The sequence below is a fragment of the Telmatherina bonti genome, assembly GCF_933228915.1.
Source record: "Telmatherina bonti genome assembly, chromosome: 24".
Taxonomy (NCBI): Eukaryota; Metazoa; Chordata; class Actinopteri; order Atheriniformes; family Telmatherinidae; genus Telmatherina; species Telmatherina bonti.
The window spans coordinates 19032760-19055368 of record NC_136633.1 but is presented as its reverse complement, the minus strand read 5'-3'; the positions used below and the strand labels follow the sequence as shown (position 1 = coordinate 19055368).

General features: G+C 41.4%; 1 protein-coding gene across 5 annotated transcripts in view; it reads right to left on the bottom strand.

Moving 5' to 3' along the window:
- Positions 1 to 22609, bottom strand: part of dmd (dystrophin) — a 243822-nt gene that overhangs the window by 45370 nt on the left and 175843 nt on the right. For 4 of the 5 annotated variants that reach the window (XM_079264012.1, XM_079264016.1, XM_079264013.1 and 1 more), the window contains 19 exons: positions 21793 to 21915; positions 20680 to 20852; positions 20428 to 20563; positions 20173 to 20348; positions 18459 to 18606; positions 17129 to 17254; positions 14233 to 14382; positions 14026 to 14124; positions 13745 to 13844; positions 13433 to 13602; positions 12502 to 12619; positions 12109 to 12320; positions 11785 to 11939; positions 10563 to 10752; positions 8457 to 8629; positions 8213 to 8369; positions 7088 to 7199; positions 2981 to 3249; positions 327 to 473 (listed from right to left, as the gene is read on the bottom strand). In XM_079264012.1, the coding sequence (XP_079120138.1) occupies positions 327 to 473; positions 2981 to 3249; positions 7088 to 7199; positions 8213 to 8369; positions 8457 to 8629; positions 10563 to 10752; positions 11785 to 11939; positions 12109 to 12320; positions 12502 to 12619; positions 13433 to 13602; positions 13745 to 13844; positions 14026 to 14124; positions 14233 to 14382; positions 17129 to 17254; positions 18459 to 18606; positions 20173 to 20348; positions 20428 to 20563; positions 20680 to 20852; positions 21793 to 21915 (2934 nt within the window). Of the gene's footprint in view, positions 1 to 326; positions 474 to 2980; positions 3250 to 7087; positions 7200 to 8212; positions 8370 to 8456; positions 8630 to 9038; positions 9177 to 10562; positions 10753 to 11784; positions 11940 to 12108; positions 12321 to 12501; positions 12620 to 13432; positions 13603 to 13744; positions 13845 to 14025; positions 14125 to 14232; positions 14383 to 17128; positions 17255 to 18458; positions 18607 to 20172; positions 20349 to 20427; positions 20564 to 20679; positions 20853 to 21792; positions 21916 to 22609 lie in introns of those variants that run through there. The other variant, XM_079264015.1, reaches the window with a different exon arrangement.

Below are 22609 nucleotides of genomic sequence, written 5' to 3'. Positions count from 1 at the left end.
GCACCAGAGCCAGTACAGTAGATGTATTCAGACAAAGATCCAGACCTAAAATGTACCTTTCTCTGGATCTCCAAACTACAGGACTAGCAAGACCATGTGATGTCTTTGACTTGGCTGAAATCATACCTTTGATCACAACCCAACAAGACCTCACTGCTGAACGCTAACTGCATCAGAACCACCTTAAAACTACAAGCTCGTTAGTTTCCCATCAGGCTGACATTAATGCAGGAGAGTATACCACAATGACTTCATTTTCACTGTGACTACATCTGTGTGTGTGTGTGTGTGTGTGTGTGTGTGTGTGTGTGTGTGTGTCAGCTTACTTGGAGCATCCTCCAGCGTGTGTTGAGGTCTTCGATGCGTTCCAGGTTGCTAGGCGACAGCTGGATGTCGGTGGGATCAAAAGAAGAGGCCAACTGGTTCATGTGTGTTACGTCATCTTTAATGGGAGCAATCTCTTCCTGAAAGTCCTGAAACACACACAAGTAAAGTTTCAGGTCAAGTTTTAAGAGTTAAATTTTTGTTTTCCTCAAATCTGAAGCTGCTTCACATCAGGAGATAAAAATGGTAGAAAAAAGTAGTAATATAACAAACATCTGACTGACACCAGGTTGGTGCAGATTAATGAATGATAACAGCTTGTTTGGACATATTTATAGATTTAAAGATGTTGGAACAGAAGCAGCTGCTTTAAATCACTCAATCTGCTCTGATTGATCATCTCCAGTCACATGATTAGACTTCACCTGTATCAGGAAAGTGGACGTTAATGGATGTTCAGCTCTTAGTGGGATTATTAATGTAAAACATGCAACCTAATATCAGAAAATAACAATATGAAGTTTTTTTTAAATGCCAATTTTTTAAAATAAGTTTCCTTTAAATATGTAGAATTATGAAAAAAAAACTTTTATGCATGAATTTTTTTTTTCCATCCCAGCCAATTCCTTGGATTTTTCTTAATAATGGCTTCCAAATGAAATAATTCAGAATAAAAGGATTCTCCTTCAGGTTTACATGGAAATATCCGTCTTTACTTCATTCCGCTTTTCATCTGTGGGTTAGGAAGGATTCTGATTGGACAGGAGGCAGACGTGACACACATCTACCAGATGTAAACAAACTCCACTTCCTGCTTCTCATTTATTCTGCCACAAGATGGAAAATATAATAAGAACTACTTTTGCTTTGTTTGTTTTTTTTTATACTTTAAAAACACCAGCTCGACAGGAGGGTATTACTTCAGCAAAGGAGGAGAAAGAAGATAAAGTTCCAGATATGGGAGGCAGAAGGCTGGACATCATTGCGACAGTACAAGGTACAGGTCACTTGAATTGAGTTTAATCCCGAATTGTCATTTCCATTGAGATATAGGTTTACATGGCCATTTTTCAGCTGTTGAAAGCAGATTTAACTTTCACCTGCTGATAAAACTCCTGAAGTTGCTTCAGCTGCAACTGTTCAGGAGTTTAGGAGCTGACATTAAAAACCGCACAATGACATTTTTTATCGTTAATAATGACTATTAGCAATTCTAATTAATATCCACTCAGGATTCATGAACTTTTATGCAATTCAAGTACTTACAGCTTGTACCTCTAGAGTAACATTTAATAGCTAAAATATTAGCTTTTACAGTAATACTTTATTGTTTAATCAGAACTTGAAAAGTTAACAAATTAACACTTCTTTGTTTATTTTAATGTAAAATGTAAATAAGACAGTGGGAGAACAAAGGAGGACAAACTTTTATGTGTTTTTTGTTTTTTTTCTATAAAAAATTAAGGTAAGCTGTTGTGTTGTGTTATGTTATGCCATGTTATGCCATGCTATGCTATGTTATGCTATGGTATGTTGTTATGTTATTGTGACGGGGTTCTGTTCGCTGTACAATGATGTGGCGAAGTCGTGGCTCCTTTTCTGATGTGGGTTTTATTGTGCGCATCAATCTCCACAGTGCAGTGATATTTACAGTGACCAGCCAGCTATTTACACAATTTACAAGTTTGTATTTATAATGGCTGCCCGCTCTGCAAACCATCAACACTCCGTTTTTATTACTCACACCAAGTTCTCCGACTAACTCCTCACACTCTGCCCTGGTCCGCTCTGCATGAGCGTCTTAAAAACACAATGCCCCGCCCTTTCCCATGAACGTCCCATTACTACAAATAAATGGGATTTTCCCCCAAATTTCCCAACAATATATCGACCACCCAAAGAAACCATATCAACAAAGTTCATGAACATATCCCCATACATATTTCCACAGATGAACATATAGAAAAACATAATACTACGGTGTATTAATCTGAAAATCCGTTAGTCACGGGACGATGACGTCTTTGCCGCATTGCGGCATACTCCAGCCATAAAACACAGGTAAACCTCTTAACCCAGTTTTCACCAACCCCCCAGCAGATGAAGATGACACCCAAGTAGTTTTCCCACCCATAACCTGCTCCCAGTATTTGTCGCAAAACCAATAGGTGTGCACCCCTAGTAGTCTGCTACCTGACAGGTGGCATAACTGAACTAAAACGGCTATGTGGGACTGCGAGAGATTTGCTGGGCCTGACGACCCGGAACATAGTCAGGTAGGTGGTTGGGGGTGTGGGTGTCAGTGACAAGGCAGCTTTGTCACAGTTATGCTATGCTACATTACGTTACGCTATGTCACGACACGTCACGTCACGACACGTCACGTCACGTCACGTCACGTCACGTCACGTCACATCACGTCATGTCATGCTAACGCTAATGCTAATGCTATGTTGTTATGTTATGCTGTTATTTGTAAAACTGAAAGAACATTAGGTTCCAGGAAGACTTCTGTGTTCATTGTTAACAGCTTGTTTGCATCCGAACAGCCACGTTATATGTCGGATTGCTTACAGATGAAAATGAGACAACGTTCCATTCAGTTTCAGCAGCTTTAAGTGCAACTTGAGTGCATTAATGAAAAAATTTGTTTCACCTTGACTTTCTCGATGTGTTCGGACAGGGTGTTACCCATCAGCTCCTCCACTGGTTCCCAAGACTCCTTCACCATCTCTGCCTGCCTTAGCTGGGAGTCCAGCAGGTCTTCTGCCTCCTGGAGCTCCATCAGCCTGTCCAGAGCCAGTTCCAGCCTCTTCTGCCAGCTGGCTGAGTTAGTTTTCAGCTGCTCCCATTTCATCGTCACATCGTCAGCTTCCTTCCGCAACACCCGGCCAACATTCTGAGCACGCTCCTCCGGGGTGATATCTGATGGTCACGGAAAAACACGCCAAAAGAAAAATTTAAATTGTCATGCAATTAAACCAAGAAAACCTTTATCTCTGCTCTAACGGACTGTGATTTTAGACAATTTTGCCTCTTGATTTAAATATTGACGTCAAAACTGAAGGAAAGGAAAAGAGAAAAGTTGCTTCATTTCTGCTCTGGCGTTTTATAAGACCTTGTCTGGTCCTTACTGGGTTTTAGAGTTAAAAAAAAAAAACATTATTTGCAACCAAGTAGGAAGGATGTGGTGAAAAATGTAAATAAAACAACAGGAGCAACCAAGGCGGGAAAAGTAACATCTGGAGGATTTGACAACTAATCAGGTTAATCAGCAGATAGGCCAGTAACATGACTGGTTTAACTGGCAACAGGTCAGTAACATGACTGGTTTAACTGGCAACAGGTCAGTAACATGACTGGTTTAACTGGCAACAGGTCAGTAACATGACTTGTTTAACTGGCAACAGGTCAGTAACATGACTGGTTTAACTGGCAACAGGTCAGTAACATGACTGGTTTAACTGGCAACAGGTCAGTAACATGACTGGTTTAACTGGCAACAGGTCAGTAACATGACTGGTTTAACTGGGAACAGGTCAGTAACATGACTGGTTTAACTGGGAACAGGTCAGTAACATGACTGGTTTAACTGGCAACAGGTCAGTAACATGACTGGTTTAACTGGCAACAGGTCAGTAACATGACTGGTTTAACTGGGAACAGGTCAGTAACATGACTGGTTTAACTGGGAACAGGTCAGTAACATGACTGGTTTAACTGGGAACAGATCAGTAACATGACTGGTTTAACTGGGAACAGGTCAGTAACATGACTGGTTTAACTGGGAACAGGTCAGTAACATGACTGGTTTAACTGGGAACAGGTCAATTTGTAAAGACTTTGATGACCCCACTATCCACTGTGTATAATATCATGACAAGATGCAGAGCATCAGGTGATTTCAGACTACGACTCCACCGCTGTGGAATGCTCTGCCTGAAAAATGTGAGAGTTCCACAGACAGTGAAGTCATTTAAAAAGCACCTGAAAACCTTTATTTAAGAAGGATTTTACACCATTTTGTGCATTTTACTTATTTATGAACTTGTGTGTTTTATTCTTCCTTTAACCTGCAGCACTTTGAGATGTTATTTAGATTGTGTATTATAAATAAAATTTATTAATATTAGAATCAGGCGGAATCTCTGTATGCACGGGAACAAGGCAGAGGGTCACCTAAGTTCCCAGATGTTTACAGATAGTTTACAAAAAACAGGTGAGGCCATAAGTTGCTACACATCAACATATCCCATCTGCATTGTTTTATTTCATATTTTAAACAAGAACCCAATGGGTTGTTGTTTTTTTTTGTTTTTTTTTTTTAAGGAGGAATCTGTATGCACAGGACCAAGGCAAAAGGTTTCCTCACTTCCCAGATATTCAAAGACAGTTGCTAAAAGGAAGTGAAGCTACAAAATAAACACGACCCGGTTCCGTCTGCATTTTGGATAACTTTCATCTGAAGCCTTTTGGAATTGGGGCTCTATGAAACCACATCTCTACTGAACTGATTTATCACACTTTAACAACTGCATCTCACTATAAAAAAGTCCAAATGATTGTCCTTCCACCACCGTGCCCGACACATGATGCGGGGCTTTTGGCTTTAACATCACTTTGGTCTTATCTGTCAGCAGGACATTGTTGGATTGTTTCAGACCTAAACTGTGTAGTAATGCTCTTCGCAGTGGGAGAAGAATCTGGGCAACAGTTCCAACCAAGCCCCCCCCCCCACAGTCTTTTTCCTTCCTTCTTACTGTGACAGGATGAACTTTCCACATTTAGGAGGCAGAAGAAGCTTTTTATAGTTTCTCTGAGCATTGCAGAGCCTGACCTCAGCCTGGACACAGTGGGATGTCCTCTCCTGGAAGAAAGACCTCTTTCTTTCTGATTTCCTGTTGTCAGTTACTGGAAAACATTAGAAAATGGCTCCATGACTCTATAAGCTGATGGAGGGAAACATCTGATGCGCCTGGCCAAATCGGCTTTCCAGATACTGAAATTATAAAAGTATAAACTACGTGAGAAGACGTCTTTGGCAGCCAGTGAGTTAATTATTTGTAAAAAAAAAAAAACCAAACAAACAAAAGAAAACTTTCCGTCTCCTCCTCTGTTCGTACATACCGCATCATTTTTATGAAATGAAATGAACTGGTCACATGATCCTCTACGTCATGTCTGGTGACTGTTTCCATTACACTTTGCCATGTATGTCTATATGGACACGTCTGAAAAACCAGCTCATCAGAGCCTGAAAACGTTCTAAAATATTTAAGAGGTTTGTTTTAAATACAGGTGTTTCCATTAGCAGTCTTTCATGGTGATATTCAGGTTTTGTGCACTTTCATGTGTGATTGAAATACAGCTAATTATTTTCGTAGCTTGGTTCAATACTTATTCTTTCATCGCTCCTTCGTTATTTTTTCATTTTAGATGAAGTGAAATGAGTCAATTTTTACAGCCTGTGGAGTGATATGAAAAAGAAATTCTCTTTCTTTTTTAATGAATCATCTGGGCTTCATCAGGTCTTAAAATACTCCAAACAGAACCACAGATGAAGGACAAGGCCTTTCACATCAGCCTATTATGTCCTGAACAAAAGCTAGAAGCAGAGAGCCACTGATTGTGGACATTACTCACATTACACCTTAGGTCCTGTTCATCACTTCACTTGATTAATGATCAGATTAACCATCAACAACTGTGAACACATCAATAAAGCAGCGGTTCAGCAGCTTGCTGGTTTGGAGTTTCAGTCAGGTGACATGACAGACAAAAAACTGTTGCTGTCTATCCATCTGGTGAAGATTCAAGAAAAGGAATTAATCATTCAGCTGCGAGAAAGATTATTTGTCATTCAGATTTTCTTTTAACATCTGCAAACATCTGGGTAGTGGGAAAACCTTCTGCTTTGTCCCGTGCATACAGAGATTCCTGTTGAAATCATAAATAGCACAGAATGGAGATGGAGCAATACATTATCTGTCTGTCTGTCTTTAGGAACTATTCACCATGGAGCTATTAGTTCACTTTCTGTGAACAAGCATTCAAACTCTGGTGCGGACCTAAGAAGTGAACGCTTATCCACCAGAAACCCAAGTGGTTCTGTTAACTTGCAAGTGAACTCTGGTTCAGTTCGCTGGCAGTATGAAAGGAAAAAGCCTTCAGTGAAGCACAGATTGGAAGTGATTTTGATCGGCAAAGAGGACACGTGACTGCCTCTACTGCTCCTCATGCTGGTCACATTCTGGTAAAAACTGGATCAGATTTAAAAGCTGAAGGAAATTCAGAAACCAGACTGGATCCATTTATTGTTTCTCTGTTGTTTACTTTTGTTATTTTCAGTCCTGACCAATCACTGAGCTGGATCGTCTTCTTATTCTTGCTTTCCCTTCCTTCTTTGGGGAATAGTGCCCCCTAGTGAGCAGCTGTCTAGGTAATTTGGTCTGGGTGGATAAAGAGAAGTGTGAAAGACCTGGACACCTGCAGTCACCTGCACGTCCTCCAGACGTGTTTTCTAGAGTGATGTCAAACCTCTCCAGCTGTGTGTCTGCAGATAAAGGGCTGCAGTTTAGACTCAGCTGCTCAACATTCAATCCGCAGCTGAAAGGTTTGATCCAAACGCACCGTTTATGTGTTTATGTGGTACAACAGGCTCCCACAAAAACCCCAGCTGCTTCCAGCGGTTTTATTCTGAGCTCATCAAGCACAGAGAGCCATCAAAGAAAAGCTGGAAGCTGGAAAGAACGATGTGCGTTACCTCTCTGACCAGGTGACGGTGAGTCTGGAGGCAGTTCGCACAGGAAGATGGACACGTCATCCAGAGCTTTGGTCACAACTGGCTCCTTCGCTCTCAAGTCCTTCTTGAAGCCCTGTGAATGCAAACAAGCTTGCGTCACTTCTCTGTTAAAACACAATGATACGCTCTGCTGTCAGACACGGTAACTTATCAAACAGATAAAAGCTATTAAAAATCTTAAATCTGACATTTTCTGCCTGCAGACCAGATATAACAAGTTTTAAGTATTCCAGCTGATATTTAAAGTGGTTTAAGGGAACAATTACTCTTCTCTATAATCAGTATATTACAAAGAGAAATGCAGCTACTTTGCAAGGAAAAATATTCAACCCTGATTCCATATAAATTATGAAAAATGTAAATATACACAGAATACAACATTTTCATGATTTATCAGCTTATATTTTATTCTTAGTACAAGATAAAAAAATAGCATCAGAAGACAGACATTTTATCATTTTATAGAATAGATCAATCTGATGCAGCAGCAACAACAGGCTGGAAAAGTAACATCTGGAGGAGTAAAAATACGTAAAATGTAAAATTATGAAGATTTTAAAGATCCCACCATTTATAGTGTATAATATAAAAAAATGCAGAGAATGGAGGAATCTCTGTGCGCGAGGGGACACGTGTGATCTTCAGGCATCATTATCTGCATTATTCAGTGCATATCCTTACAATCGCTCACCAAATACTTCTCCAGCTCTTTCTGATTTGTACCAGATACTTTTCCAACCATTTGTTGCTCCTGTTCCAAATTTTACACGTGTCTGCATCAGATTAATATTTTCAATCAAATGATAAAACGTCTCAGTTTTATCGTCTGATAAAATCGTCGTTGGTTACTTATCTTCCACTGAGCAGTTAGTCAAATTCATAAGTCATTTAATGCTGATTTAATTTACATTTTGCACAGCGTACCAACTTTGTTGGACACTGTTTCTCTGTACGGAACTTTTTAGTCTTTTTCACTGTTTCCACTTGTTTTGACCAAAATGAGAAAACACAAAGTGATTCTACATCAGAGGTTGAATAAATTGGCAATCCAGAGGAGAAAACAAGTGTTATTGATTATATTCATACTCTGTGTGTGTCCAGCTGTATCTGCACTGCAGGAACGTCGCCCCCTACAGGCTGCTCCTGCTCCAGCTGTTGACCTTTAAGCCTCAGCCAGTTTAACAGTTCCTGCAGCGACATGTGGAGCCTCTTCCATGGGGCTGTCTCCGAATCCAGGTAGGACCTGAAACACCAAAACAAGAGCTTTTTTTCTCCTCCTCATGCAGAAGTCACACCGACTCCTGCTGTCTGGACCATATGGCTGTCTCACCTCATGCTGAGGGTCTTGTTGCGCAAGTCGTTCCAGCGCTGGCTCATGTTGTCCAGTCGTCTCTGCAGCAAGGCGCTGTCCCCGGAGTCCCCCAGAGATGTCAGGATCCTCTGGCCGTTCTCATCCAGGGAGTGATACATCTCTGTGTGGTTGTCAACCTCTGCCTGGAGGTCCTGATTCCATCCAGACGGCAAGAAAACACAAGAGCAGAGCAGTTTGTTCTGTTAGGAAGCATGTGGGTTTCATGGCTCAGAAGCTGATCAGTCGTTAAAACATCCGGCATGTATGAGGAACGTTTGGTGGGCGCAGCTCAGATTTTCTGCGATCCAGTCGTTCTGAGATGTCTGCAACCACCACAGCTTTAGTCGCAGCTTCAAACCAAATCCAGCTCTGTAATTCTGCCTTTCTGGAAGCCCGTTCCCGTACGCTAAATGCCTTCGTCCGCCTCTCAGAAGGTGGGAAAGTTCTACAAGAGTTGCTCCACAACAACACATGCAGGGAAATATCCAAATGAACTTTGCTGGTAAAGAAGTTTGACTTGTTCACACAACTAGCAAAGCACACAAATCTTTTATATCCAACCTGAATGTAGTAGACCCTCCTGCGAAGCATCCTTTACCGCTGAACCTCTAAACTAGATGACAGATGAAAATCAAAGCTAATCAGGATCGTTTCCTGCTTCTCTGATGGAAACTCCGGGAGCGGCAGCCTCAGGGTGTCTGGGACAGTTAGATGGAGGACATAGAAACAGCAGATGCTGTGTCTGTTAGCTGCTGGCCTTATGTTAGCATGTCCACACACACATCTATGCACAAAGCTTGTGTGGGTGGAAGTTGAGGGCTGAGGATCACAGTTTGTTCCTTTCAAAGAACAGAGACAACTATTCAACACCCACCATGTCAATGGAGGGGGGGCATCAAGCATTTGTTTGGCAAGCATGGACCCAACCAATCAGATGTCTCTATGTTACCATGTCAACATTACTGCCATACCAGCCGGACCAGAGAGTCCAGGAAGAGTCTGGCTGTACAGGAGATGCCGCCTGATTCAACCCACCGCAGCAAGTGTTCTTTCCAGCAGAGTGGAGGAGGGACCACTGGGACCACTGGGACCCCTCGATCATGGAAATGACAAAAGGCTAATATCCAGCAAACATTGTGCGTTTAGAACCAAGCAGCAACCTCCGGCAGTCAAAAGTGAAGCCTATGCGGAAGTGCATAAAACTTCAGTTCCCCGTTCATCTACTAGGGGCTGGCTGCAAAACAGAGCAAATCCCCATAGACTCCCATGTTAAAAAGACCAACTTCACAGCAGAAATAAACATGTTTACACAGCCTGGTTCAAAAATCCATTTTCGGTTTATAGGTCAGGTTTACCTTCATGACAACTATGGGGGGAGTGAATTTTTTTCTAACTCGCCCGTTTAAAAGTACTTTAATCTCGAAGTTTGGCATATTTAGGGGCGTGTCCTTTTGGTACCGATCTCCCACTTCAAGTAAGAAGAACGTAAAACAACCGTGATTTTTAGCCGGTTAACAACGTGACTTAGCTTTAGCCCGCTTACCTCCGTTAGCTAGTTAGCTCCCGTTATCTCGGGGTTAGCTCGGTTAGCTTTTAGCTACAGAAAGCTCGGAGTTCACTCAATGTAAGTCATCCCCCATGACGCTCACGGCTGCCCTCTCAGCTCCACCTCTTTGCCCATATTTGTATTTTTCCGGGCGAGACAACACGCATGACGCTGCCAAGATGGCGATGGTAGGAACCGCCCACCGTGCTTCAATTCAGCTTTTCAGAAACCTATGGGTGATGTCACAGAGGCTCCGTCCACCTCTTTATATACAGTCTATGTTTAGAACACATAAAATATGTAAACAGGAAACAGAGTGTCCCGTTAAAGCCTTGCTGCTAAACCCGACCCCAGAAGAAAATTCTCGTCAGAATTATTGTAGTGCAAAAAGTATCCACCAGGGGGCAGAAGACAAGCATCAGATGGGAAACAACAACATTTTTACCTTAAAATGACATACATCTTAGAAACATGATGTATGATACTTTGTGTGTTTAAAGCTTGTGTGAGTTGGGAATCCCTAAAAGGGGCGGTCTCACCTCCCATTGAGCCAGCAGACCCCTGGTGGCCTCAGACTGATCCTGCAGCCGCTCCTTGTTAGTGGTGTCTATTAACACATTGCAGGTCGTCTCAGCTTCAGTCAGCCAGTTCAGGAACTTCTCCAGGTCTAGGTAGAACTGCTGCAGCAGCTTCAGAGCAGCTTCGATGGCCGTCTCTCTGTCCGCAACGCTGCATACAGATGTCATACAGAGCTCAGGAATCCCACATGGCAGGGCCGCGATGCCAGACCTTTCTATCTCACTGGTTCCAAATCTCATCGGCCCAAGTTTTCCTCCCAGTAGAACATAAACAACATATCAGATGATGAAGCTGGGACATTTGATAATTTCAGGGAAATCTGAGCTTACTGTGAATCTGATGGCAGCAACACATCTAAGTGGACCCAATGAGTTTAGGTGTTCACTTAAAGGAGCATTTCAGAGAGGTAGAGTCTCTCAGATGTTAGGTGCAAATCAAAAAACAACTGGAGGAGCATTGTCAATGCAGTAATTTAGTAGAATCCTGCCTGAAAATCACAAGTGTCACCTGCGCACAGAGATTCCTTAAGATTCGACCCGATTCTCTGAATCTTTTCAGACATTTTTTATACATTTTTCTGAAATTGTTCCGCAATGTTTAGATTCCAGTTTGTCTCAGACTGGTAAAGCTCTGTCCATCTTTCCACCTGAGAGACTCTGCCTCTGAAATGCTCCTTTTATACCCATTCATGTTACTGACCTGTTAATAAATAACCTGATTAGTGGCCAAAAGGTCCTCCAGATGTTACTTTTCCAGCCTTTTGGTGCTCCTGTTCCAGCTGTTTACATGTGTGTTGCCGCATCAGATTCACAATCAGCTCGTATTTTCCATGAAATGATCAAAAGTCTCAATTTCATCAGCAGGTATGATGTTTATCTTTTACTGGAAATAAAATATGAGATTAATGATTCATTGCGTTCTGGTTTATTTACATTTTACACAGCATGCTAACGTATCGGAGCTGGGATTATAGTTTGTAAGCGTTTCTTATGACACTGATGCCTTGTCCGTATATACACACATATGCTGGCAGATTTCCACTGGATAATCCAGCTGTGCTGTCTGTGTGTGGTCAGAGTAACCAGCGTTTTGACATAAGGTCTTTCCAGTTCCACAGACCTGGTCCCTGTGTGCCGTGAAGTGATTTATCTCCTGCATAGCATGACACGACTGCACGCCTACCGTTGGTTGATGTGCATCCACGTTGCCAGCATGTTGTCGTTGACCTGGGTGACCTTGTGTGTGTCATCGTTGGCGTACAGCGTCAGCAGCTTGTTGGCCAGTGCTTTGGTTTCAGCCACATGCTCATGCCACTGCTTCAGCTCATTCATAAAGAGCTGGAGAAATAAGAAACAACAGGAAAGTCTGTGCCTGGGAGCTGTCTGTACATCTCATGTAAGGTGGAAAAGCTGAGTGTATGTTGTAGGTAGTATCATCTAGACACCAGTACAGTATAGTTGTGGGAGTTTTCAGACATTTCAGACAGTGAACAGATGTCCAGCTCACCCTCAGATCGGCGTGCTGCTTCTTCAGAGCGTCCACAGTATATGTAATCTCCTGCCATGACTCCAGCCTGTCGCTGGCCTGCTTGATGACGTGATCCGCCTCCTTTTTGGCGTCTAACCAGTTGGTGGAGTCCTGCAGCATATTGAGAAGCTGCTTCGTCCTGTCAGAGAGTTTGGTCTGAGAGTCCTCCCAGTGAGTCTGAAGCCTGTCAACTGGGAAAGAAAGACAGGAAACTTTCAAAACAAGCATGAATATTTAACGTTTCCACAGGTCATGGTGGAAGTTTGACTGGGATCTGGATCAGACCTGAACTGGAACTTAATGTGCAGCTACGAAGCAGTGTTTGTGCGAGGTTAAGCCAGGTGTGTGTTTATGTGTGTATTAGCAGCTTACTGCGTTCAGTAATAGCGTTGCGCGTCTCCTGGTTGCTGGTTTTGTTCTTCAGGTTTTGTGCTGCTGTAACTTGTTTCTCCAGCAGGGGGCGACGCTGGTCCAGTTCCTGCAGCGATGCCTGAAAACAAGAGACGGCAAAGCAAGCCAGAAAATGTCTGGGGTTATTTTTTAAGGCTGTGAGACAGGATACGCAGAAATGCCCCCATGTACAAAATTATGTGAACTCACACACACACACACACACACACACGCACACACGCACACACACGCGCACATCAAACAAAGGGACAATCTTCATCAATAAGGAGTTGTGTGAAAGAAATGTTTCCCTTTGTGTGACAATTTCTGGGTGGTATATACATGACTCCAATGTGACACGCAGAACTGAAGCTGCTCGCCAATGTTGCCGTGACGACGCAGCCTTGTTTTACAGAAGACATGAGCTACTTTTCCATCAGTTATTCGCTAAATAAGACGTGTTGAGAGATATCAAAAAGCCTTTTCAGACAGAAAGTTTTAATTTTATTATTCATATTTAATATCTAATACCATTTAATATTTAATACCAACATATTTAAAATCTGATTAAAATTCCTACATGAATATTTGGCTAACTTATAGGCCTCTGAAGAGGGCTGGGATTTTCTCATTTAGGTAAACTTTCACAGTTTGTTGTGATTTTCATAAACATGGCCCGATGAATTGCCACCAGAAGTCAGGGCACTGAAAAGGAAGAAGTGGAAAAATAAATGGATTAAGTACGACCGATTGGACTGTATTTCCTTCATCAGTGACACCTGTAATGAACACTTTCACATCAGCAGCTGAATCATAATATATTTTTTAATTTCTTGGTTAAATGTAAAACATTTAAGCTTAAAAACAAACAAACAAAAAAAAGCCAGTAGGAACCGGGCTCCGGGGTCCTGACCTTGAGCTGGCATATGTTTTCGTTGATGTCGTCCAGGTCGGCCACCACCACCCGCCTGTTTTGCACCATGTTATCCAGCATGGTGAGCCAGTCCGTCAGCTCAGCCCAGGACTTGTTGAACTGAGCCAGCGCTGCAGATTCAGGCTGGGAACTTCCTGTCAGAGCTTCATCTGGAAGAAGGTTTAAAACAGTCAGAAATACTAACCTGGTTGTAAATATAACTTCATTTGATGACATCACAACCTAAAATACACAAAAACATTTGGATTAAAAAGGGAATCTGTTGGTCTAGTGAAAAACAGAACATCCTACTGGCTTTTCTGGCCTTCAGCAGAGCTTCCATCCTCTCCTGATGCTGCCGCAGCAGCTCCAGAATCACCATCCAGTCTTCTCTCAGTTTAACATACTTCACCTGCAACACACACACACACACACACACACGCGTGCAGTCATTCATGACAACACAGGCTCAGATCAACATGCACAGATGATGACAGCAACACAGCTGAGAAAGTTCAGTACAACATGTGTGTAAAGAACTTAATCCAAGCTTGGTGGGATATTTAAACAGAGCTGATGTCGCAGTAGTTTACATTGTCCACTTGGCCAGGAGGAATTTCCTTGTACAGCTGACTGGCTCGCTCCAGGACCAGCTCCACTTCGGGCCGCTTGGCTTGCACCTCCTCCCAGAGCTGCCGCAGCAAACAGAGTCGCAGTCAGCTACATGTCTGGTTTCACCAGCCTGCGCTGTCGTGTCACAGCCATAAAGCTTTGTAAGCGATGGAAGGTGTGTGTCTCACGCCAGCCGGAGGCTCCTCAGGACTTTGCTCCAGCTTGGTTCTGGTGTTGGATGCCCAGATGTGCAGGTCCTCCAGCTGACCCTGAAGCTTCAAAAGCTCCTTCAGGAGACCCTCAATCTCCAGCTGACGCTCAGGCAGAGCCTTGGACACCTGAAAGGAGACCATTTAGAAACGTTTAGAACATTTTGTACATATCCTGGGTGTGATGATAAACTGCTACAATGCTGTCGTCTCTGCTCTATGGCTACATGATGGGGGTTTAGGTTTTATGCCTGGTTTTGTTTTTACGACTCATTTTGGACTCTAAACTTTAACATCCGTGTTAAAGCCGGAACCAAAGCAGCCTTTCTCCACCCGAACAGACCTGGAACAGGAACTAATCCAGGCGCTGCTGCTCGTGTCTTCGCAAAAAAAGGAAAACAGGATCGTAACTGTGGTTCTGAACTCTGTAATGGTTTTAAAATGTTGCGGCTGGTTCTGAATGGCTCTGGTCTGGAACACAGATCTGATCTGCTGACCCTATACGAGCCACCGAGACCTCCAAGATCTGCAGGGTGGAGTTTCTGTCTGTCCTGAGAGTTTAAACCATCAATTTAGTTCTTCTGCTCCTGAAACTCTGGTCTGATCCAGACCCGGGTTCTTTCAGATCCAGTCTCCAACTGGATGGATGGATGATGGATGAATGAATGAATGAAGAATGGCTGGATGAATGGAGAATGGATGAAGTAAGGATGGATGGATGGACAATGATGATGATGATGATGATAAATAATAACGATGATGATGATAAATAATGATGATGATGATAAAGATGATGACGATAATTAATGATGATGATAAAGATGATTATGATAATTAATGATGATGATGATGATGATGATAAATAATGATGATGATGATAATTAATGATGATGACGATGATGATGATAAATAATGATGATAATGATGATAATTAATAATGATGATTATAATTAATGATGATGATAAAGATGATGATTATGATAAATAATAACAATGATAATTACAAATAATAATGATGATAATTGAGAAAGATGATGATGATGATAAATAATAATGATGATGATGATGATGATGATGATAAAGACGATGAAGATGATGAATATGATGATGATGATGATGATGATGATGATGCATGTCTTGCTGACGTCTGTCTGCACTGCGTTGTCCGTTTCTCTGTAGTAGCTTGTTCTGGTTCTGTTTCATCTCTTTCTTCTTATCCCTTGGTGTTATGTCTGCCGTTTCATCTTGCCTCTGCACCCTGCTGTCATGGTTTAATCTTTTATGTGAAGCACTTTGACTTGTCTTCTACATGAAACGCTCTCTACAAATAAACCTGGCTGTGCCAGCAGGTAACATCAAATACATTGTCTGCTTACATGTTGTGCAACATTGTAGACATCTACAGAATACTTTCAGACACTGACGTCAGCTTGTTGCTTTATGATTGTAAGTCTATGGCAGTTAATAATATTGATATTGGCCTTCTGCTCAGGCAAGGCAATTTTATTAATATGGCACACTTCATAACTGGGTGATTCAATGTGCTGCGTTGCCAGTTTTGCATGAAATAAAAGCAAAGTTTCTAGAATAGTTATGGCTTTCAGATGTTTCCACTGAACGGTGTTCAGCGTATAAGCCGTCGTTCTGGTAACATCTCGTCCACTTTCAGGAAGATTGTGATCCAAGTGGATACAAAGCCATTTTGTTTCAGGGTTTTCCACCAACTGGGGAGGATTTTCTACGGCTTTTTGAAGCCCTTCTCTCTCATTTCTCTTTCTAATTTCTTTATAAAACTCTGCATTTCTCTGTTGTCTGCTATCAAGGATGGAGGCTACATTTTTCTCTTTAGTTATTTGTAGAAAGGTTTCCGTCTTCTCTTTCATCCATGGATACCACGTCATCTTTAATTAGAATGAACTGGTCACGTGACCCCCTCACATCATGCCCAGCGATGCAAAAAAGGGTTTCAATTGCACTTTGGGATACTTTGGGGACTTCTACATCAACCAAAAACCACCTATGGAGAGGTTTTTTAATATTTTGGAGATACTTAAGTTTTCTAAATGTAGTTTAGAAAAATCATCAGCAGTTTTCATTAGCAGATTGGAACACAGCTGGAGACACCGAAACATTAGAAATTAAGAAGCATAATTTACAAACAAACAAAAGATAAATGAAGAAGGAGGACATCAGATAAAAACTACTGAAACATGATCACATGTAAAAATTCCAGCTTAAAGAAAGATTTTGACTTTAAAAAAACAAAAAAACTAGTGAAATGCAGCTGAGACCAGGAGGGTCTTTAACTAGATGTTTCACCTGATCTGAGGCTTTCTGGGAGTTTCTTCCAGACATGTGGAGCATAGAAGCTGAATGCAGCTCCTCCTGGTCTGGTTCTGACTCTGGAAAACTGATAAAAGGCCAGATCCAGATGACATGAGAGGTCTGCCAGGTTCATAATCGGTCAAGCAGTCACTTATTAATTCTGGTTCCTGAACCATTCAGGGCTTTATAGACCTTTAAAATCTGCCTTCTGCCAGACCGGCAGCCAGTGTAAAAACCTCAGAACTGGACTTAGTCCCAGTGAGGACTTAAGCATCAGTTTAGTTTGTTTTTTAGGTCTGCGTGCATTACTACACCCAGATTTTCTGGCCTGGTTGCTGGTTTTCAGGCGTATAGAATAAAGCTCTGTGGTGACCTTTAATCGTTTTGGCTCCAAAGACGATCACCTCAATTTGTTTTTATTTAACTGACAAAAGTTTTGGCACATCTAATCATTAATCTCCTGCACAGCGCCTTGGTCTCACGCTGACATTGGAAAATAAACATGCGTGTCATCTGCGTAGATGTGGTTTTGAGAGTGGAAGCAGCTGACCTGAGACCAGCGGGTGTTTATGATCCTGATGTCTTTCTCTTTGTCAGCAGGAATGGTCATCTGTTTATGTTTCAGGTTCAGATCCTCCATGGCTGCCTTCTTCGCAGGAAGCTCCTCCACACGAGCCTGACATTGACCAGTACACACACACACACACACACACACACACACACACACACACACACACACACACACACACACACACACACACACACACACACACACACACATTAATCTCTACTTAAACATAGAAAAATAGACTCTTTTAAGCTGATTAAGTTTAGAAAAATTTGATATCTTGATTATATTTATTATTTTCAATTTTCTAACTACTGAATTTAAAGGTACAGTGTGAAAGAATTACTTACAATTACTGACATCTAGTGGCAACGGTAGGTATAGAATATAAATATACGGTGGACATCAATGGGCAAAATTCTTCAAAACAAATATATTTTCATCTGTGAGAGAATCCAGTGGCCTCACCAGACAAAAACTTAATCTATTCAATTGAAATCAGTCTGATCAGATGTTGACATTTTACTGACATGTTTACATGGGAGCGAGGTAAAATGATCCAATCAGTTGTATTTTCATTAAGGACACATTTAATATGAAAGTAAGTCTTTTATTATTCTGAACCTTTTTTATTGTTCCGACCCTTTTACCCATAAAAAAGCCCAATAATCCTGAACCTTTTCAATTTCCATCGGAAGCGCTGGATCTGCTACAATCCCGTTCTGCTCTGCTGCCATCAGCAGCTGCAGCAGCTTTTACCTACTGAGCCGACCATGAAAAGCTTTAAACAGCCCCCCTCTACAAGTCGTTTTAAAGGTATGTAAATAAAAAAAAGTTCATTCTAAGAAGATAAAAGCACAAGTTATTTAATTAAAGTGATAATCAATAGAAACAGTTTTAGTGAGAATTCTTTTGTCATTGACCTGATTGTATTGCCTAACTCGTATTACAGTAGGAATCCTCTCATACTTCCTTCCATATGACCTTTTCTTTTATTCATAAGCGTTTAGATAGTTTTACTGGTTTTACTTAGCCCCCTCATCATTATTTATGATCACACTGTCCTGTAGGTTTTCAGTTCCTGGTTTTAACTGGGCTGAGTTCTGTACAGAAACATGTTGGGTTGACTGGTGATGCTCAGCTGACTGTGAGTCTATAGCTGCTTGTCTCTGTTAGCTCTGTGATGTGATGATGGGCTAACTGGGAGTTTGTTGATCTTTGGTGAGTTCATCTATTTAACAACCCAAGTCTTAGTCTGCGAAGATCTGCGTAGCAGTCCCACACTAGTCCTATGTGTTGTGTTTGATGGTACCTGGACTTTGCTCAGAGTATCTCTGATGTGCTGTGGCTCTGCAGGCTGCAGAGGGATAGCCAGGACCCCCTCTGCCTTATCCAACCAACTCAGCATTGAGCCCATGTCCTCTTGCACTTCAGCAGCTGCTGTTCGTGCCTCAGCAGACCTGCAGAATGAAAGTATGGATTTACTATGGAAACGCATCTTGCACTGGTACATTAGCACATGGCATGCTGCGTTCGCTTTGTATTTAGGTAGATCTAATTAGACAAAAAGCTCCCGCAGTGGCTGACAGGACCACGGGGTATGATTGAGAGTATAAAAGGAGAAATTAGCATTACATAACAATCATGTGTAACATTCCTCCTAACATGTTTTAGCGTATACAGTCTGAATTCTGTGGAAAATACTGTACATGTTTCTGAAAATAAACAGGCTAGTGGATGGTATTGGAGAAGCTAAGAACTCGCTTCACTAGACTGGTGTTATACTGGATTAGATACTTGCTATGCTGTCAGAAAGGAAATGCTAATCTTAGCTTTGGAGAGATGAAGGACTAGCTTAACTAATTTGCTGACACTGGATTAGATACTGGTTATAAAGTTTGACAGGTTGGACAATTATATAAAGATTCTAGCAAACATGATCATCAATCACTTTGTCTACGTAGCGGCCCACTCAACCTGTACAGTGCTGACCCAAATGACTGATGACTGGTGTCTCAGATTGGTCAAGGGGAAATTGTTGATACAGTTGTACTAAATTTTTAGCAGCTTTCAATCTGATAGATCATAAACTTTTATTAAAAGAACCGTATGCTTGCGGCTTCTGTGCAGAGGCATCATGTGGATAGAAAGTTAATTATAACAGTACGTGTATTTCAGTGGTAGTTTTTCAGTCTAGACATTAGAAAGTGGTGTTCCTCACGGCAGCAGCTTAGGCCCATTCCTCTTTTCCATTTTTATTAATCATTTACCTCTGATGTTAGATAAATCATCAATGTACGCTCATGATTCAACAACAGATAAATCTGCAGACCGCTTGATTCAGTTACTAGGTGAGATGTTGCGTCTAATTGGCCTGAACAAAGTATGGAACATTCAGTTAGTAAATAAAAGTATACAGAATTTTACCTGATGTCTAAACTTTAACTTATCAGATTGAGTTATTTCATTGTTATAAATCAGATTTTAAAACTACATGTAAATACATTAGCAATGTGTAATGCTTCCTGTATGGATATGTGGACTTTTTTATAATTATCTGCTTCGGCTTCTTGTTACGAATTGTATTTTTCAGTATAATTAATTTAATCTTTTAATGTGCTTTAGTTTTAATCTTGTAGATGAAGTGGGATGTAGGACATGGGGTGGGTTGAGGATTTGAGGGGTTGGAATTATATTTAATGCATGTAATCTTGCATTATTGCTTTATTCCTAGACCCCAGGAAGACTATCTGTAATGGGGGTCCTGGATACACAGAAACAAATAAGTAAACATTGGTATTTATACGATTAAGCTAAACTGCTGTTAGCATGTTTTTTCTACTGTTGGACAGACGATGCTGCACGGTGCTGCCACCTGCTGGCAACAAGCTTGTCATTGAACTCTAGTCCGTTAAAGGCCTGTTGATGATTCACAAGAAGCACAAGGCTGCTATTAAGTCAAGGAAGACCGACAGTGTTACTGGATTCTAACTTGTTTCATAAGAGGCAGGCAGAAAAACAGCCACCTTCTCCTGCGCTCCTTCAGCTGCTGGCATACGTCGACCCAGCGAGCGTTGAGGGATTTCAGCTGTGATCTGAGGCGCAAAGCGTCGTCTGGTGTGCTCAGCTGGCTTATCTCCTCTCCTGCGACGTTCACTCTGGCCACCACCACCTCCTGGAGGGGTATGGCCTCCGTCAGGTCCTGCACACAGACAGAGAGGAGTTGGACGAGGCAGAGGCTCAGAGAGGAGCTGAATGTGAAACCATGAGCAGCATGTTACCTTGAGATGCTGCCTGTAGACTTCTGGTTCGCTCTCGGCTCGCGTCAAAGCCTTCTCGGCGTTCATTAGCCACTCCTCCAGAGATGCCTGATCTGAAGTGAATTTCTGCCACTTGCTGTTGCAATCCTGCCACCGTCTTCACACACAGAGCCCAGCAGATGTTTAACAATGACATGTATATTATATTGTATCTATATTAGACGTCTTAGTACCCCACCAACCTCCACCCCCCAGCCCCTCCTCCAGTCTTACTTGAGTCTTTCCTGGTAGAGTTTATTCAGTTTTTCCCAGTTGGTCCAGAGTAGGCCGGCGGTATCCCGGATTCTTTGGCCCTCCAGAGGCCGAGCGCCAGACGCCACCTCTTCTCTTACAGCCAAAGCTCGCTCAACTGGACCTTGTAGTCTCTTGGTGTTCTCCTTCACCTCCTGTGTAGGAGGAGGAGGAGGTGGTGATTAAAAAAGATGCACAGCTCCATGTGATTCCAACCTGCTCTGCTTTTATAATCTGTAGCGTCATTAAAAAAATGATTTTATTTATTTATGAATAATCAGGTGATAAATGTGCAGAAAGCAGAGCATGCTGCAGTTGTTCTAAGTCTGCAGAAAGCCCAGCTGGGATGTGGATCTACAGTAAAATCCTGCTAAAGGTCATTTAAGAGAATTATCTCTAAATCTGATTTATTTCATAAATGCCTGAAAAATTCTTTTGTTTGTTCTTAAATAAAAGTTTCTTGTTTATTAAAAGAAAAATTCTCATAAAATTATATAATTAATTATAAACAGAAAATTATTTGTCAATCATTTAAAAAAAGTAATTATTTTATTTGTATTTGGTGTAATATTTAATTAATTCCAAAAACCTAGATATGTTATTATTATCATCATCATCATCATTATTATCATTAGAATTATAATTAATAATAATATTAATAATAATAATAACAATGGTATTGATAATATTAATATCAATTTTTTTTTAAATTTCTAAAGTGAAGGAAAATCTTTTTTTTTTATCTTGTTTTAAAATGAATTCAGAACAGCTGATAAAAATAATGAAGACTAATACAGCTGATCAAAATTAAATGATCAAATGAATGCTTGATAAATAATTCGAAAATGTAAAATATAACATTATCACATTTTTAAATGATCACATTAATAATTATTTTTCATGAAGTTCTGTAATAAAAACTCAAAAATACACAAAAATATGAGAGACTAAAGATGCTTTTATTGTTCAGAAAGTGGAAAGCTTTTTTAATTAAGCTGTAGAAAAAAAAAGACTTTTGAGGATAAAATCAGTAAACAGCGTGTGTGTGTGTGTGGGGGGGGGGGGGGGGGGGGGGGGGGGGGGGGGCGGTCTGACCTTCAGGCAGAGCTCCTGCTGGGATAAGTTATAATATGCTGCAGGCCAGTATTCTGGAGAGTTTAGCTTAAAGTCCGTTTCCGACACCGAACGCAGCAACACCTGCAGCTCTGTCAGGTACTCCTGGTTTCACACACACACACACACACCCACACGACACACAGATCAGAAAGAAGACAGAAATATTATCACACAGAAATAAATAAATAAATGTCTGACATCATGCTGGGTCTCTAAGCAGCTACACATGGAAGCAAATCCCACCGATCTCGGACCTGAAGCTCCTTTTTTTTTAGCTGCGAGTCACCTGAAACCCTTTTATCCACTTACTGAAGATAAACCTTTAGATAAATATGGATTTGCCATGGTTCTACTATTCTACCACGTTTCTACACGAGTCTGGCCTCAGTGAGATCATTTGGTTTGTTCGGCTGCTACCAGCTGAATGCAAAACTAAAGCTGAGCATGGAATTGACGACTCGTCCAAACAGAGCAGAGAAACCAGGACTTCAATCTCAGCCACTTGATGGTTTAAGCCTGAAGCCACCAGACATGCTGGTGCTTCACCAGTCTGTCAACTTAAACATCAGTGATTAAAATGATGCCTGTGTGTATTGATCAGGTGACATAAGCTGCATTTGTACGTCCCATTTTCTCTGCATGTTGGCTACGGCTGGGACCTATACAGTCTCAGTGGGATACACACCACAATTTCCTGTGCTTTACATGTGTAGGAATCATTATGGGGACTATGAAGCCTAAAAGGCAGCCATGTCCCTGAAAAATGACGTCAAACATATTGCAACGTCTTCTTAAT